General features: G+C 44.0%; 1 protein-coding gene across 1 annotated transcript in view; it reads left to right on the top strand.

Annotated features, from left to right (window-relative positions):
• Window positions 1-18,436, top strand: part of stard15 (StAR-related lipid transfer (START) domain containing 15) — a 131,845-nt gene that overhangs the window by 94,876 nt on the left and 18,533 nt on the right. The window contains exons 3-4 of the mRNA XM_048543650.2: window positions 3,871-3,974; window positions 5,147-5,264. Of these exons, the coding sequence (XP_048399607.1) occupies window positions 3,871-3,974; window positions 5,147-5,264 (222 nt within the window). The remainder of the gene's footprint in view (window positions 1-3,870; window positions 3,975-5,146; window positions 5,265-18,436) is intronic.

Genomic DNA, 18,436 nt, shown 5'->3' with positions numbered 1-18,436 from the left:
TGTCTGAAATGTGTGACCCTTTACTCTGAAATAATTCCCTCTGGTCCCAGACTCCTCCAAAGAGAATCAATATTTCAGCATCTACCACCTCGAGTCCCCTAAGCATCTTAATACTTAAACTCATGAAGGACTGCATAGTTCCTGATTGTGTGTCCAGACTGAGCCAGAGGTTAATTCAGGATGTGTATATATGTATATATATTTCATCAAGTAAATTGTTCACAGGCACAGGAGCCTATCGCATGTTAATGGAGGGAGAGAGGCTCACAGAGGATCTGGGAGCAGTTAGTAACCCAAAAATAACCAACGGTAAATAAAGAATTGTTTCAGCTCATGACTTCTTCATGACAAATAATGAAAGAGAAAGCAGGAAATCCAACCACTCAACAGCCACATCAAACAGCCTCTGCTACTCAACTAGCAGTGGGCAGAGAGGTGAGGATTTGAGGCCACACCATGTGTTTGTGCACTGCTAGAAGGTTGTGGGAGCATGGCCAGAGCACCTATTGAGGTAGCTCAAGCCCATGAGAAGGATCCAAAGCAGCAAATACTCCTCACATGGGAAGACTCCTATCATAAGAGGGATTGGTGGGAAAGGGATTAGCCTTTTGTCCTAAAAATGAATCCCTCTTCCACCCCTCGCCTGCATTGAAATCAAAGCAAATTACTGGGATGCTGGAAAACTGAAACATATGCAGTGAATGCTGGAGAAACTCAGCAGGTCTATCAGCATCTGTGTAGAAAGAGAAAGAGAATTAACTTCTCAAGTCTGGTATGACTCTTCAGGGATTGGGAGAATTTTTTGTTTACTTTTGACACAGGCAGAGGAGGTGCAAAAGTTAAAATTGTGTACAAGACCAGTGCTAAAGACACAGGAGTTGCTAATATGATGAAAGATGAAAAAAGATGTAAAGTGGATATAAAATAAGCTGCAAAACGAAGTGAATGGGCCCACTCTTGTAAGAGCAAAGTAAACAGAACATAAACAAGACAACACTGAGAGTGTAAGATAACAAAGTGTGGAGCTGGATGAACACAGCAGGCCAAGCAGCATCTCAGGAGCACAAAAGCTGACGTTTCGGGCCTAGACCCTTCATCAGAGAGGGGGATGGGGTGAGGGTTCTGGAATAAATAGGGAGGGGGGGGGGAGGTGGACCGAAGATGGAGAGAAAAGAAGATAGGTGGGGAGGAGACTATAGGTGGGGAGGTAGGGAGGGGATAGGTCAGTCCAGGGAAGACGGACAGGTCAAGGAGGTGGGATGAGGTTAGTAGGTAGGAGATGGAGGTGCGGCTTGGGGTGGGAGGAAGGGATGGGTGAGAGGAAGAACAGGTTAGGGAGGCAGAGACAGGTTGGACTGGTTTTGGGATACAGTGAGTGGAGGGGAAGAGCTGGGCTGGTTGTGTGGTGCAGTGGAGGGAGGGGACGAACTGGGCTGGTTTAGGAATGCAGTGGGCGAAGGGGAGATTTTGAAGCTTGTGAAGTCCACATTGATACGATTGGGCTGCAGGGTTCCCAAGCGGAATATGAGTTGCTGTTCTTGCAACCTTCGGGTGGCATCATTTGGCACTGCAGGAGGCCCTGCACATCTACCAATGTGGTATATTGTATCCATTGTACCCGGTGTGGCTCCCTCTACATTGGGGAAACCAAGCAGAGGCTTCGGGACCGCTTTGCAGAACACCTCCGCTCGGTTCGCAACAAACAACTGCACCTCCCAGTCGCGAACCATTTTGACTCCCCCTCCCATTCCTCAGACGACATGTCCATCATTGGCCTCCTGGATTCTCCAGCATCTGCAGTTCCCATTATCTCTGAACACTGAGAGTGTAATGGGGTAGAAGAGAATCGAAGGGAAATGGAGAACAAGCAACATCACCTATCAGCTTCTGAAGTTATGGAGCTCAATATTGAGACCTCAAAGCTGAAAAGTGTCAAAACAAATCATGAGGTGTTGTTTCTCGAACTTTAATTGTGTTTTGTTGGAACATTTGCAGTAGGCCCAAGACAGAAATGTTAACATTACAGCAAGGGTGTTAATTGAATGATCAGCAACTGGGAGGTCGAAGTTATTCCAATGGACAGAGCAAAAGTGTTTCATAAAATGGCCACCCAGTCTGCAATTGATCTCAGCAATGTAAAGGAGATCACACCGTGAACAATGAATACGGTAGACTAGATTGAGTGAAGCACAGGTAAACCGTTGCTTTACTTGGAAGGTGTGTATAGGTCCTCGGATAGTGAGGACAGAGGAGATGAATGAGCAAATGTTATTCCTTCTTCAGGAATTGAGGAATGGTGGACGAGTGGACTAGAGTGTCACGGAGGGAACAGTCTCTGTGAAAGGCTGACAGTGGAGAAGAGGCAAAGTGTCTTTGTTCTTGGCATCTTGTTGGATGTGACAGAAATGGTGAAGGATGATCCGTTGAGGTTAGATTTAGTGCTGTGGAATCTGAGGACAAGGGAGACCTTGTAGTTGTTGTGGATAGGAAGGGAGGGATGAGCAAAAGTGTGGGAGATGTGTCGGACATAGCTGACGGCATTGTCAACCACAATGAAGGAAGGAGTCTTCAGTTGAGGACAAAGATTGTCATGTCAGAGACAGCCCACTGAAGTGTGATATCTTCAAAGCAGATGTGAACAGACGCTCAGTAGCAGCAGTGTGTACTATCTACAAGATGCATTGCAGAAATTCACAAAAGATCCTCAAACAGCACCTTTCAAACCCGCGACCACTTCCATCTCAAAAGACAAGGGCAGCAGACACCTAAGGATGCCACGACCTTCATGTTCCCCTCCAAGACACTCACTATCCTGACTTGGAAACATATTGCTGTTCCTTCAGTGTTGTTGGGTCAAAATCCTGAAATTCCCTTTCTAATGGCTTTGTGGGACAACCCACAGCAGATGGATTGCAGTGGTTCAAAATCGCAGCTCACCACCACCTTCTCAAAGCACTGAATGTTGGGAGAGATTGTAGGGCTGAACCACCTACTTCTGTTCCTATGTTCCTGACTACAGGTAGGCAATTATTGCTGGCCTATCCAGCAACACACATCCCATGAATGAATAAAAAACAAAATTTAAGTATTGCTTCCTATTTCTAGTAGGTAGCTAATTGTGAATGTTGATGTAATGGATGCATCACAAAATTAATTTGTATGATGCAAAGCTCAACAACAAAGATATTTTGAGCAAAAAAAAAGCTCTGACACTTAATAGGACAATATACAAAAATGTTAAACTAAGGGGATATTGATCTTTATACTGGATGAGAAGAGGGTGCTGATTGGTGGGCAAATGGACTTTGAATGGAAAGTGCATTAGTTCGATAAAGATCTGGAATGTACTACCCGGGAGTGTGGGGGAGTCAGGTTCATAGAATCCCTATAATGTGGAAACATGCCCTTTGGCCTGACAAGTCCTCACTGACCCTCAGAGCATCCCACCCCTACCTATCCCCATAACCTACACATCCCTGAGCAGTATAGGCAATTTAGCATGGCCAATCCACCTAGCCTGCACATCTTTGGACTGTGGAAGGAAACCTACACAGACAAGGGGAGAACATGCAAACTCCCCACAGATAGTCGCCCAAGGGTGGAATTGAACCTGGACCCCTGGCACTATGAGGCAGCAGTGTTAACCACTGAGCCAGAAGCCACCCTGTTCATAGGAGTGGTTTGGGACTGGAATGAAATGTGTTAACATGTGATAGAGGCAGGTTCACTCCAAGATTTCATGGGATAATTGTATTATTTTCTTTTGGAAAAATGCTAGGCTAGAAGACACAGAATGGGATATATCTCCTTAAGATGCTGTTGTCCTTTTACTGACTTTTTTATATTTTTTCTGTGTTTTATTTCTTTTAGGGAAATGTCCAAGTCCACTGAAGAACAGAGACTTTGTTACTTTGCGTTCCTGGCTGCCTCTTGGCAATGACTACATGATTATCAACTACTCTGTGAAGCACCCAGTGAGTATGACTCCCTCGGGTGTTCCTCCTGTCCAGTGAGAAGCATGGTTTGATTCTTGCTTTTGAACGCACCTTTTGTCTAATGTCACAGAATATAAAATTCAGGGTTCAAATGAAGGTCTTCCACAAGGCAAAGATTTTATTGTTGCAGATAGTTTAGTGGAAGAGAGGAAGCAGCGTATTCTGAGATTGCACAGTTACTGGCCCAGACTGTGACTGAATTTCAAATGACTGCTCCTTCAGACCACAATCCGAGGTTGATTTTCAGACCAATGAGAGACATCCTCATGGTTTCGGGAAAACACAGAGTCTGATTTTCCTGTATACCTGAGGGAAGATAAACATTATAGCCGTAAGTATTGAATAGAAGCAATATGATAGCAGGAAGCAGTGGTCGCTTTATAATAACATTGGGTGATGGGCTCGAAACCCACCACGGCAAGTGGTGGAAACAGTAGAAGTAAGAGTCGCCAAACACAATCCTTGTTCAGACAAAGCACCATCTTTAAACTGAGGATAGCACCTATCATGGTGTTGGGCACTATCACTGTTATAAAAGCAATAAACCTCAAAAGGATCGAGCAACTGAACACTGGGCAGCCACGAAGCAGCAGCCGAATCATATTATACCACAATCTGCAAGCTCACAGCCCAGCATATCCCCGACTCAACCATTACCATCAAGCCAGGAGATCAACCCTGGTTCAATGGAGAGTGCAGTAGGGCATACCAGGAGCAGCACCAGGCATACATGAAAAAAATTGAGTTGTCAGCCTGGTGAAGCCATCAAACAGGATCCTACTTGCCAAACGGCTAATGCAGCAGTGACAGTCAGTCAGTGATCTCACATCTAACAGATCAGATCTAAGCTCTGCAGTCCTATTATATCATGTCATGAATAGTGATGGGCAATCAAACAACTTGCTGGAGGACGAGGCTCCACAAATCCAGGCTGGAGTTTGAGATTTATCGATTCTGAACAGTCTATTCTCCTAGGGATGAGCATTCTTGGAGATTTGCAAATGATTGAATGAATTATGGATGATTAAAATATTAGGACTAAATCCACACACTGAAGCAATTGTGTCTTCAGGAAGCTCCTGTTGCACAGAAAGATCTATTCTCAATTCTAGATTGTTAACCGGTATCACTGTCAACACCTTTATTTCCAGAAATACCCTCCAAAGAAGGACATTGTGCGAGCTGTCTCACTCCAAACTGGCTACTTCATCAAATCAAATGGAGCTAACAGCTGTACTCTGTACTATCTAACCCAAGTGGACCCAAGAGGTGAGTGCAAGAACAGAATGCTCAAATCTTCCACCACAAATTGATTTTGAAATTTGTCCTTCCATTGGTTCAGTGAATAGATTTAGCACTATGTGCTGAGAACATGAGCCAATCAGCCAGATCAGCCCAGCCTAGCATTCAATACAATCATTACTAATTGGCATCTCACCTTAATTTTCAAACATTTTCAATATCCAAACCTATCTACAGACTGATGAGTCTCATATCGGAAGCTATTGGAAGGGATTATTAGGGATAGAATTTACGCACATTTGGAAAAGCATGGCCTAATCAGGGACAGTCAGCATGGCTTCATGCAGGTTAGGTCATGTCTTACTGAGTTCTGAGGAAGGGTCACTGGACCCAAAACGTTAACTCTTTTTTTTATTTTCACAGATGCTGCCAGACCTGCTGAGCTTTTCCAGCAACTTCTGTTTTTGTTCATGTTTTACTAACCTGCTTGAATTTTTTGAGGTGGTGAGGAAGGTGATCAATGCGGGGAGAGCAGTGAATGTTGTTTACATGGATTTTTAGTAAGGCTTTCAACAAAGTCCCTCATGGTAGGGTCATCCAGAAGATTAAAATGCATGGGATCCGCAGTATGGGGCTGGATGAACACAGCAAGCCAAGCAGCATCTTAGGAGCATAAAAGCTGTTGTTTCAGGCCTAGGCCCTTCATCAGAAAAGGGAATGGGGAGAGGATTCTGAAATAGGGAGGGAGGAGGAGACGGACTGAAGATAGATGGAGGAGAAGATAGGTGCAGAGGATAGTATGGGTGGGGAGGTAGGGAGGAGATTGAGCAGCTCAAGGGGGCAGGATTAGATTAGTGGGTAGGAAATGGAGGCGCAGCTTGAGTTGGGAGGAGGGGATAGGTGAGAGGAAGAACAGGTTAGGGAGGCGGGGATGATCTAGGCTGGTTTTGGGATGCAGTGGGGGGAGGAGAGATTTTGAAGCGATAGGATTAGGTCGTGACCAGTGATATTCTGCAAATACCTGCACTGGGGCCACTAATGTTTGAGATATATGTAATGGATGGTTAGTACTTTTGCAGACAATACAAAGATCATTGGAAATGTGGGAAGTATAGAGGGCTGTAAGAAGATACAGTGGGATATGGATCAGTTGCAGATATGGGCAGAGAAATGACAGATGGAGTTAAATCCAGGTAAGTGTGAGGTGCTGCACTTTGGGAGATCAATTATTAGGGAAAGGGACACAGCTAATGGCAGGACCCTGACCAGCATTGATATACAGAGGGATTTTGAGGTTCGAGTCTATAGCTCCCTGACAGTAACCACAGAAGTAAATAGGGTGGTAAAGGAGGTGTATGGTGTGCTTGACTTTATTGGTTGTGGAATTGAGTGCAAGAGTCAGGATGTCATGTTGCAGCTTTGTAAGACTTTGGTTAGACCACACTCAGAGTATTGCATACAATTCTGGTCACTGCGTTACAGGAAGGATATGAAGGCTTTGGAGAGGGTACAGAAGACGTTTACTGGTATGCTGTCTAGATTAGAGGGTGTGAGCTATAAGGAGAGGCTAGAAAAACTCAGAGATAATGGGAACTGCAGATGCTGGAGAATCCAAGATAATAAAATGTGAGGCTGGATGAACACAGCAGGCCAAGCAGCATCTCAGGAGCACAAAAGCTGACGTTTCGGGCCTAGACCCTTCATCAGAGAGGGGGAGGGGTGAGGGTTCTGGAATAAATAGGGAGAGAGGGGGAGGTGGACCGAAGATGGAGAGAAAAGAAGATAGGTAGGGAGGGGATAGGTCAGTCCAGGGAAGACGGACAGGTCAAGGAGGTGGGATGAGGTTAGTAGGTAGATGGGGGTGCGGCTTGGGGTGGGAGGAAGGGATGGGTGAGAGGAAGAACAGGTTAGGGAGGCAGAGACAGGTTGGAATGGTTTTGGGATGCAGTGGGTGGAGGGGGAAGAGCTGGGCTGGTTGTGTGGTGCAGTGGGGGGAGGGGACGAACTGGGCTGGTTTAGGGATGCGGTGGGGGAAGGGGAGATTTTGAAGCTGGTGAAGTCCACATTGATACCATTAGGCTGCAGGGTTCCCAAGCGGAATATGAGTTGCTGTTCCTGCAACCTTCGGGTGGTGTCATTGTGGCACTGCCGGAGGCCCATGATGGACGTGGCATCTAAAGAATGGGAGGGGGAGTGGAAATGGTTGGCGACTGGGAGGTGCAGTTGTTTGTTGCGAACTGAGCGGAGGTGTTCTGCAAAGCGGTCCCCAAGCCTCTGCTTGGTTTCCCCAATGTAGAGGGAGCCACACCGGGTACAGTGGATGCAGTGCCAGTCATACTGATTACAATAGCAATCAACGACCGTGCCAGACAAAGTCATCCTCATGAGATCTGGGCATAGCAGCAAATTGCCCACACTGCATGGAGACTTGTAGGCTCCGTTGTTACGTTTCATTTTTTTTTATTAAGTAATGTGATATGGTATGTCATAGGCTGGGCCAGCTTTTATACTAGTGAGGGACAAGGGTTTTAAGAAGATGAAAATCCTTTAATGATTAACCAGGGAATTTGAGATCATCAAAGTGAAACAGAAAAAATGTACAACATGGCAATGATTAGGGGCAAGTCAGAGGATTGGGAAAGTTTTAGAAACCAACAAAAGACAACCAAAATATGATACTGAGGGAGAAAATAGACTATGAAGGTAAACTTGCAAGGAATGTCAAGACAGACAGCAAGGACTTCTTTTAAATAAATAGAGAGGAAAAAAAATCAAAATAAATATTAGCCACTTGGAGAATAAGTTTGGGGAAATAATAATGAAGAACCAGAAAATGGATGAATAAATATTTTGCATCAGTCTTCACAGTAAAAGACAATAATAGCATTCCAGAATTTACTAAGTAATCAAGGAGCAAAGTGAGGAGAGGAATAACTACAATAACTGTCCCTAGAGAAGAGGTGCTGGGGTAACTAGTGGGGCAAAAGACCAATAGGTCCCCTGGACATGATGAGATGCAACTTAGGATATTAAAAGAAGTAGCCACAGTGATAGTGGATGTACTGGTAGTAATCTCCCAGGAAGCTTTAGCATCTGGAAAGTCCCAGAAGAATGGAAAACTGCCAATTGCCAGAATCTTTATTTAAAAATGTAAAGAGACAAAATGCAGATAACTGTAGGGTTGTTAGCTTAATATCTGTTTTTGGGAAATGCTGGTGACTATTATAAAGGATGTACTCAAAGAGCATTAAAAACCAAATTGATGACAGTAAATAATAGAGCAGAGGGATTTGTGAGTCCTCATGCATATATCACAAAAACATGAACCAGCATGTAAATTCATCAGGTAATAAGGAAAACAAATGGAATATCGACCTTTATTAGAAAAGGACTGGAGTGTAAAACCATGTATTTTTGTTAAAACTACATATAGCACCAGTCAAAACACAATTGGAAAAGTGTGAACAGATGTGGCTCCTTTTCAAAGGAAAGTTGTTCTCGCATTGGAGGTAATCCAAAGGAGACTGACTCAGAGACCATGTATGGAAGAATATTCTTATGGATAGGTTGAGAGGATTGGGCCAGTACTCAATGGAATTTAAAAGAATGAGAGACATACCTTATTAAAACAAGCAAGATTTGAAGGGGAATTGACAAGGTAGATTAGGAAAAGGTTATTTCCCCTTCTGAGGAGTCTAAGATCAAAGGGTGTAATCTCAGAGTGAGGGGCTCGTTATGTAAAATAGAGAGGAGGAGTGTCTTCTCTCAGAAGGTAGTGAATTTGTGGAATTCTTTACTCCAGAGGACTGCTGATGCTGCATTGTAAAATATATTTAATGCTGATACAGACAGATTAATAAACATACGATTGATATTATCTGTAAGATTAATATTGGGGTTGGGGTAAAGGCAGGAAAGTGAAGCTGAGGTTTACCAGATGATTCGTGATCTCATTAAATGATAAAGCAAGTTTGCTGTGCTGAATAGCCTACCTCTGCTGCTTTATCTTATATTCTTACAATCTTATGAGAGCAGGCCAAATTGGAGTTGGCCATTCAGCCCCTCAAGTCTGCCCCTCCATTCAACAAGATTGTGGCTGATCTGCTCCAGGCCTCAATTCATCTTATGTATTGATTCATCATAGCCAGCAACTAACTCCCTGGCATTTCAAAAGGCTATTGATCTCCCTTTTAAATACTTTCAGTGATCTAATTTCCATAACTCTATGTGGTAGAGAATTCCAGACATTCACTTCTTTCCAGGAGAAGAAATTCCATGAGTGTCTATTCTGTAACTATGTCTCCGAAATTGAAATTCCACCACTGATGGAAACATCTTCTCACAGAATCTTCAATTTTTCAATAAGATTACCCCTCATACTTCTAAACTGTCCTGAATAAACTTATATAACCTTTCTTGATAAGTCAAAACTCTTCATCTGAAGAATTAGCCAAGTGATCTTGTTTGAACTACCTCCAATGCCAATATATTCTTTTATAAACAGGGACCAAAATTGCATACAATATTCCAGGTGCAGCCTCACCAGCATCCTGTATGGTTGTACAGGACTTCCTTGTTTTTAAACTCCAAACCCTATTAATAGGGCTCAAAATTGAATTCTTAATTATTACCTTATGATCTACTTTTTCCTGACACACTATTTAACCTCACACTTCCTTGCATCTGACTCCATCTGCCAAGTTATTGCTCACTCACATAACCTATTCAAATCAGAATGCAGATTTCTTACGTCCTTATCGCAACACAATCTCTCAACAATCATTTTTATCAGCAAATTTGGGTTCTTCTAAGTCATTAATAGAGATTGTAGATAATCAAAGCCCTCGGTCTGTTATTCCGCCAGATACACTTTTCAAAGAACAATGAACAAAGAAAATTACAGCACAGGAACAAGCCCTTTGGCCCTCCAAGCCTGTGTCGATCGAGATCCTCTATTTAAACCTGTCACCTATTTTCCAAAGATCTGTATCCCTCTGCTCCCTGCCCATTCATGTATCTGCCTAGATATATCTTAAATGATGGTATCATGCCCGTCTCGACCACCTCCACTGGCAACGCGCTCCAGGCACCTGCCACCCCCTGCGTAAAGAACTTTCCAGGCATATCTCCCTTAAACATTTCCCCTCTCACCTTGAAATTGTAACCCCTAGTAACTGAGTGCCCCACTCTGGGGAAAAAGCTCCTTGCTATCCATCCTGTCGATACCTCTCATGATTTTGTGGACCTCAATCAGGTTCCCCCCCCCCGACCTCTGTCTTTCGAATGTAAACAATCCTAATCTACTCAAACTGTCTTCATAGCTAGCATCCTCCATACCAGGCAACATCCTGGTGAACCTCCTCTGCACCCTCTCCAAAACATCCACATCCTTTTGGTAATGCGGTGGCCAGAACTGTACGCAGTATTCCAAATGTGATTGAACCAAAGTCCTATGCAACTGGAACATGACCTGCCAACTCTTGTACTCAATACCCTGTCTGCTGAATGAAATCATGCCGTATGCCTTCTTGATCACTCTAACAACCTGCTTTTCCACCTTCAGGGTACAATGGACCTGAACACCCGGATCTCTCATTGCACTAATTTTCCCCTGGGCTTTTCCATTTACCACATAGTTCGCTCTTGAATTGGATCTTCCAAAATGCATCACCTCGCATTTGCCTGGATTGAACTCCATCTGCCTTTTCTCTGCCCAAATCTCCAGTCTATCTATATTCTTCTGCATTTTCCGATAATCCTCTTCACTATCTGCTACTCCAACAATCTTAGTGTCATCTGCAAACTTGCTCATCAGATCATCTATACCTTCCTCCAGGTCATTTATGTATATCACAAGCAACAATGGTCCCAACATGGATCCCTGTGGAACACTGCTGGTAACAGTTTTCCATTTTGAGAAACTCCCTTCCACTACAACTCTCTATCTCCTGTTGCCCAACCAGTTCTCTATCCATCTAGCTAGTACACCCTGGACCCCATGCAAATTCACTTTCTCCATCAGCTTACCATGGGGAACCTTATCAAATGCCTTACTGAAGTCCATGTATATGACATCACAGCCCTTCCCTCATCTGTCAACTTTGCCACTTCCTCAAAGAATTCTATCAAGTTGGTAAGGCATGACCTTCCCTGCACAAAGCCATGCTGCCCATCAATAATAAGTCCATTTTCTTCCAAATGTAAATGGATACTATCCCTCTGTATCTTCTCCAGCAGCTTCCCCACCACTGATGTCTTGCTCACCGGTCTATAATTTCCTGGATTATCCTTGCTACCCTTCTTAAACAAGGGGACAACATTAGCAATTCTCCAGTCCTCCGGGACCTCACCCGTGCTGAAGGATCCTGCGAAGATATTTGTTAAGGCCCCAGCTCTTTACTCTCTCACTTCGCTCATTAACCTGGCATAGATCCCATCCAGACCTGGGGACTTGTCCACCTTAATGCCTTTTGGAACACCCAACACTTTCCCCTTCCTTGTGCCGACTTGACCTAGAGTAATCAAACATCTGTCCCTAACCTCAACATCTGTCATGTCCCTCTCCTCAGTGAATAATGACGCAACGTACTCATTAAGAACCCTACTCATTTTCTCTGACTCCTCACACAACTTCACTCCTTTGTCCTTGAGTGGGCCAATCCTTTCTCTAGTTTTCCTCTTGCTCCTTATGTGTGAATAAAAGGCTTTGGGAATTTCCTTAACCCTGTTTGCTAAAGATATTTCATGATCCCTTTTAACCCTCTTAATTCCTCATTTCAGATTGGTCCTACTTTCTGATATTCTTCCAAAGCTTCATCCGTTTTCCAATCTGAAAAAGACCAATTAACCCCAGTTCACTGTCTTCTATGTGTTAACCAATCCACTGTATATTATCACCCAATGCTGGCCTCCTAACTTGTGCAATGCCTTTTGTATGGCATCTCATAGCAAAACAGGGCAAAAAGATGATCAAGAAAGGGAAAATAAAGTATGACAGTAAAATTGCAGAGAGCATAGATTGTGAAAGCTTCTATTTACTAAAAGATTAGTGAGAACAAACGTAGATTGCTTACAATCAGAGAATGGGAAAGTTATTATGGGAAATGAAGACATGGCAAATGAACTGAACACATACTTTTGTTCTTGCTTCAGAAAAGACAGCACAAATAAACTCGCAGATACATTAAGGACCAGGGGCCTAGTGAGAAAGCAGATTTAAAGGAAATCAGTATTCGTGAAAAAAAAAGGAGAGAAAAATTTCTCTATCACAATCTTAAATTGACACCCCTTTGCTCTTAGACTATATCCTCTGGCCCTGGTCTCTCCCATGAAAGGAAACATCCTCTCAGAATTTGCCCTGTAAAACCTATTAAGAATTTTGTTTTGAAGCTATTTTCTGATCAATCTGTTCAGAGATGTTATTACACACTTCTCGAAAAGGTCGGACTTGAACCTGGCCTTCTGGCTGAGAGGTAGGGATGCTACCATTGTGCCACAAGATATGCTTTGATGAGCTCACCTCTCATTCTTCTAAACTCTAGGTAGCAGAGTTCCAAACTGTTTAACTTTTGCTAAAATAGTCCCTCCGTACTAGATCATCCAGTGAAGCTCCTCTGAACTGCCTCCAATGAAATGATATTTTTCCTTAAATAAGGGACAAAATCTTCTCACAGTACTCCAGATGTGCTCCCACCAGCACCTTGTACATTTGCAGTAAGATTTCCCTAATTTTATACTCCAAACCCCTCAAATAAAAGCCTATATTCCATTAGCCTTCCTAAATTGCCTATGGCACCTGTGTGCGAGCTTTTTGTGTTTCGTACACAAGTCCCCCAAAAGTCCTTTGAGAGTCCCAAAAGAATGGGAGTAGGCCATTCAACCCCTTGAGTCTGCTTTGGCATTCAATAAGATCATGGCTGATCTGAGAGTTAACCCGATATGCCTACTTGGGTCCATATCCCTAGATAATCATTGCTAAATACATTTTATTTCTTCTTTATTCATTCACAGGATGAGAGTATTGCTGGCTAAGCAGCATTTATTGACCATGTCCATTTGCCCAGAGGGCAGTTAAGTATCAACCACATTGTTGTCAACCTGGAGTCACATGTTGCAGCTGTACAAAACTCTGGTGTGGCCGCACTTGGAGTATTGCGTACAGTTCTGGTCACCGCATTATAGGAAGGATATGGCAACATTGGAAAGGGTGCAGAGGAGATTTACCAGGATGTTGCCTGGTATGGAGTGAAGGTCTTATGAGGAAAGGTTGAGGGACTTGAGGCAGTTTTCATTAGAGAGAAGAAGGTTAAGAGATGACTTAATAGAGACATACAAGATGATCAGAGGATTAGATAGGGTGGACATTGAGATCCTTTTTCCTTGGAGAGTGATGGCTAGAATGAGGGGATATAGGTTTAAATTGAGGGGTGATAGATATAGAACGGATGTCAGAGGTAGGTTTTTTTTTACTCAGAGTAGTAAGGACGTGGAATGCTCTGCCCACAACAGTAGTAGATTTGCCAACTTTAAGGGCATTTAAATGGTCATTGGATAAATATATGGATGATAATGAAGTAATGTTGGTTAGATGGGCTTCAGATTGGTTTCTCAGATCAGCACAACACAGAGCGCCGAGGGGCATGTACAGCGCTGTAATGTTCCATGTTCTATGTTCTACATGTAGGCTAGATCAGGTAAGGATGGCAGTTTCCTTCCCGAAAGGGCATTAGTGAACCAGTTGGGGCTTTGCAGCAATAAACAGTGGTTATATGGTTACTTGTTTTTATCCCAGATTTAAATTTGCTAATTGAATTAGCATCAACCACCATTTGTTGAAGAGCGTTCCAAACCTCCAGTAACGTAGAAGTGCTTTTTGATATCTCTCCTGAATAGCTTGGCTGTAATTCTTAGACTATGATCCCGTTTCTAAAACCCATGGAAAGAGTTTACCTTTATCGACTCTGTCTTTCCCTGCTAATATCCTGAAAACCTCAATTAGATTACATGTTAACCTTCCAAATTCTAGAGAATAAAGGCCTAATTCTTCTAATCTCTCCTCATTGGTATTCACCAAGGAGAGGGACATGATGGATGTTGAGGTTAGCGATAGACGTTTGCTTACTCTAGGTCAAGTTGACATAAGGAAGGAGGACGTGTTAGGTATCCTAAAAGACATTAAGGTGGACAAGTCCCCAGGTCCGGTTGGGATCTATCCCAGGTTACTGAGGGAAGCTGATTGATGAGGAAAAGGCTGTAGTTGTCATATACATGGACTTCAGTAAGGCATTTGATAATGTTCCCTATGGTAGGCTGATGGAGAAAGTGAAGTCACATGGGGTCCAGGGTATGCTAGTTAGATGGATAAAAAACTGGCTAGGCAACAGGTGACAGAGGGTAGTAGTAGAAGGGAGTTTCTCAAATTGGAGATCTGTGACCAGTGGTGTTCCACAGGGATCTTTGCTGGGACCACTGTTGTTTGTGATATATGTAAATGATCTGGAGGAAGGTGTAGGTGGTCTGATCAGCAAGTTTGCTGATGACACTAAGATTGGTGGAGTAGCAGATAGTGAAGGGGACTGTCAGAGATTACAGCAGAATATAGATAGACTGGAGAGTTGGGCAGATAAATGGCAGATGGAGTTCAATCCAGGCAAATGCGAGGTGATGCATTTTGGAAGATCAAATTCAAGGGCGAACTATGCAGTAAATGGAAAAGTCCTAGGGAAAATTGATGAACAGAGAGATCTGGGTGTTCAGGTCCATTGTTCCCTGAAGGTGACAATACAGGTCAATAAGGTGGTCAAGAAGGCATACGGCATGCTTTCCTTCATTGGACGGGGTATTGAGTACAAGAGTTGGCAGGTCATGTTGCAGTTGTATAGGACTTTGGTTCGGCCACATTTGGAGTACTGTGTGCAGTTCTGGTCGTCACATTACCAAAAGGATGTAGATGCTTTGAAGAGGGTGCAGAGGAGGTTCACCAGGATGTTGCCTGGTATGAAGGGTGCTAGCTATGAAGAGAGGTTGAGTAGATTAGGATTACTTTCATTAGAAAGATGGAGATTGAGGGGGGACCTGATTGAGATCTACAAAATCATGAGGGTGGATAGCAAGAAGCTATTTCCCAGAGTGGGGGAACTCAATTACTAGGGATCATGAGTTCAAAGTGAGAGGAGCAAAGGTTAATGGAGATATGTGTGGAAAGTTCTTTACACAAAGGAGGTGGTAGACGCAGACACGTTAGCGTCTTTTAAGATATATTTGGACAGGTACATGGATGGGTGGCGAGCAAATGGACACAGACCGTTAGAAAATAGATGACAGGTTAGACAGAGGATCTTGTTCGGCGCAGGCTTGGAGAGCCGAAGGGCCTGTTCCTGTGCTGTAGGTTTCTTTGTTCTTTGTTCTTTGTTTAACTTAACCCCTGAGGCCCAGGCATCATCATTGTAAACCAGTATTGAACCCCTCCAGGATCAATGCATCCTTTCTAAAGTGTTCTGCCCAGATCTGTTGACAGTACTCTAAGTGGGGTCAAACTAGAGTTTTGCAAAACTACAGCATAACTACAGCAGATACAAAGGCCAGCATTGCATTATCCTTCTTGTCTATTTTCTGCATCTGTGGTATTTTGAAGAGGTCTGCACCTGAACCCCCAAATCTAGTTGAACTTTATGCTTTCTAAAAAATACCCCATTCTATTCTTTTTGAGTCTGAAATGGGTAACCTCACACTTGCTTATATTAAAATCCAGCTGCCACAGGTTATGATGCCACTTTCTGCAGTGTTTCTCTATTTAAATGACTTTCTCTTCTTTTGTTCTCCCTCCCAAATGAATTACTTCACATTTTTACACATTATACTCCATTTGCCTACTCAATGCATATTATTGGTTGAAATAATCTGCCGTTTACAAGTTTCCCGTTATCTATTCCCTAACTTCACCCCCCTAGGGTCCCACACTCACTTCAGCGACTCTCTTTCTTTTATGTGTGCAATGAAGCTCTTGTTGCTTGTTTTGTACTTCTTATCAATTTACTTTCAAACCAATTTTCTCCCTCTTTATTAGATTTTTAGTCATCCACTTCTGGACTCCAAACAATTCCTAAATGTTTAGCCCATTCCTAATGGCCCTGGAGATGGCAGTGAGTTGACTCAATTGATACAGACTTTGGGGTATCGGGACATCCACAGTGTGATTAGCAAGAGAATTACAGGATTTCGTTTTTTTTATCGCAGATGGAGTATTGTGTACAGTTGTGGGCACCACATTTCAGGAATGATGTGACTGCATTGGACAGAATCCAGAAATGAGGTACAGGAATAGTTTCAGAAATGCAAAACTTCAGAGATGAGGATAGATTGAAGAAGTTGGGACTGTTCTCCTTGAAAAGGAGAAGGGTGGACGGAGACTTTTTTTATATTCACTCATGGAATGTGGGCATCACTTGCTGGCCTGCATTTTATTGCCCATCCCCAGATGCCCTTGAGAAGGTGGTGGTGAGCTGCCTTCTTGAACCGCTGCAGTCTACCTGCAGTGAGTTGACCCACAATGCTATTAGGGAAGGAATTCCAGGAAATTTGACCCAGCGACAGTGAAGCAATAGCAATATATTTCCAATACAGGATAATGAGTGACTCAAAGGGAAACTTGCATGTGTGATGTTCCCATGTATCTGCTGCTGTTGTCCTTCCAGATGGAAATGGTCATAGGTCTGGAAGGAGCTGTCTAGGGATCTTTGTTGAATTTCACCAGTGCAGACGTACATATCGGTTTTCAAAATCATGTGTGAGCTGGACTAAGCAGATAGAGAGAAACTGTTCCCAGCTGTAAAATGATTGAAAACAAGAGCGTACAGATTCACAGTGATGTGCAAAGATTTTTACTCAATGCGTGCTTAGGGTCTGGAATGCACTGTCTGAAAATGTGGTGGATGCAGGGTCAACTGAAGCATTCCGGAGGGTACTAGATGGTTATTTGCATGGAAAAAAAATGGACAGGACTATGGTGAAAAGTCAGGAGAAAGGCACTGAGTCATAATGTTGGTTCTGGGTTCTTATGAAGACACAATGTGCTGAATGGCCTCCTTCTGCAATGTAACAATTCTGTAATTAAATATTGTTAACATATTATATGACTGACTCAAGCACCAGGCACCTACCTGACCCCCAAACTAATACTGTTAAACCAGAAAGTGTTCAAAGTAATAAAATGTGAGGCTGGATGAACACAGCAGGCCAAGCAGCATCTCAGGAGCACAAAAGCTGACGTTTCGGGCCTAGACCCTTCATCAGAGAGGGGGATGGGGGGAGGGAACTGGAATAAATAGGGAGAGAGGGGGAGGCGGACCGAAGATGGAGAGTAAAGAAGATAGGTGGAGAGGGTGTAGGTGGGGAGGTAGGGAGGGGATAGGTCAGTCCAGGGAAGACGGACAGGTCAAGGAGGTGGGATGAGGTTAGTAGGTAGCTGGGGGTGCGGCTTGGGGTGGGAGGAAGGGATGGGTGAGAGGAAGAACCGGTTAGGGAGGCAGAGACAGGTTGGACTGGTTTTGGGATGCAGTGGGTGGGGGGGAAGAGCTGGGCTGGTTGTGTGGTGCAGTGGGGGGAGGGGATGCACTGGGCTGGTTTAGGGATGCAGTAGGGGAAGGGGAGATTTTGAAACTGGTGAAGTCCACATTGATGCCATATGGCTGCAGGGTTCCCAGACGGAATATGAGTTGCTGTTCCTGCAACCTTCGGGTGGCATCATTGTGGCAGTGCAGGAGGCCCATGATGGACATGTCATCAAGAGAATGGGAGGGGGAGTGGAAATGGTTTGCGACTGGGAGGTGCAGTTGTTTGTTGCGAACTGAGCGGAGGTGTTCTGCAAAGCGGTCCCCAAGCCTCCGCTTGGTTTCCCCAATGTAGAGGAAGCCGCACCGGGTACAGTGGATGCAGTATACCACATTGGCAGATGTGCAGGTAAATGGCGGAAGTGTCGGAGGATAATGCGTTGTATCCGGAGGTTGGTAGGGTGGTCTGTGAGAACGAGGGGGATCCTCTGGGGGCGGGGTGTGAGGGATGTGTCGCGGGAAATGCGGGAGACGCGGTCAAGGGCGTTCTCAATCACCGTGGGGGGAAAGTTGCGGTCCTTAAAGAACTTGGACATCTGGGATGTGCGGGAGTGGAATGTCTTATCGTGGGAGCAGATGCGGCGGAGGCGG

The sequence above is a fragment of the Stegostoma tigrinum genome, chromosome 13 (assembly GCF_030684315.1).
Source record: "Stegostoma tigrinum isolate sSteTig4 chromosome 13, sSteTig4.hap1, whole genome shotgun sequence".
NCBI lineage: Eukaryota > Metazoa > Chordata > Chondrichthyes > Orectolobiformes > Stegostomatidae > Stegostoma > Stegostoma tigrinum.
Note: the sequence above shows the minus strand (reverse complement) of the source record. Positions and strands in the feature narration are given on the sequence as shown.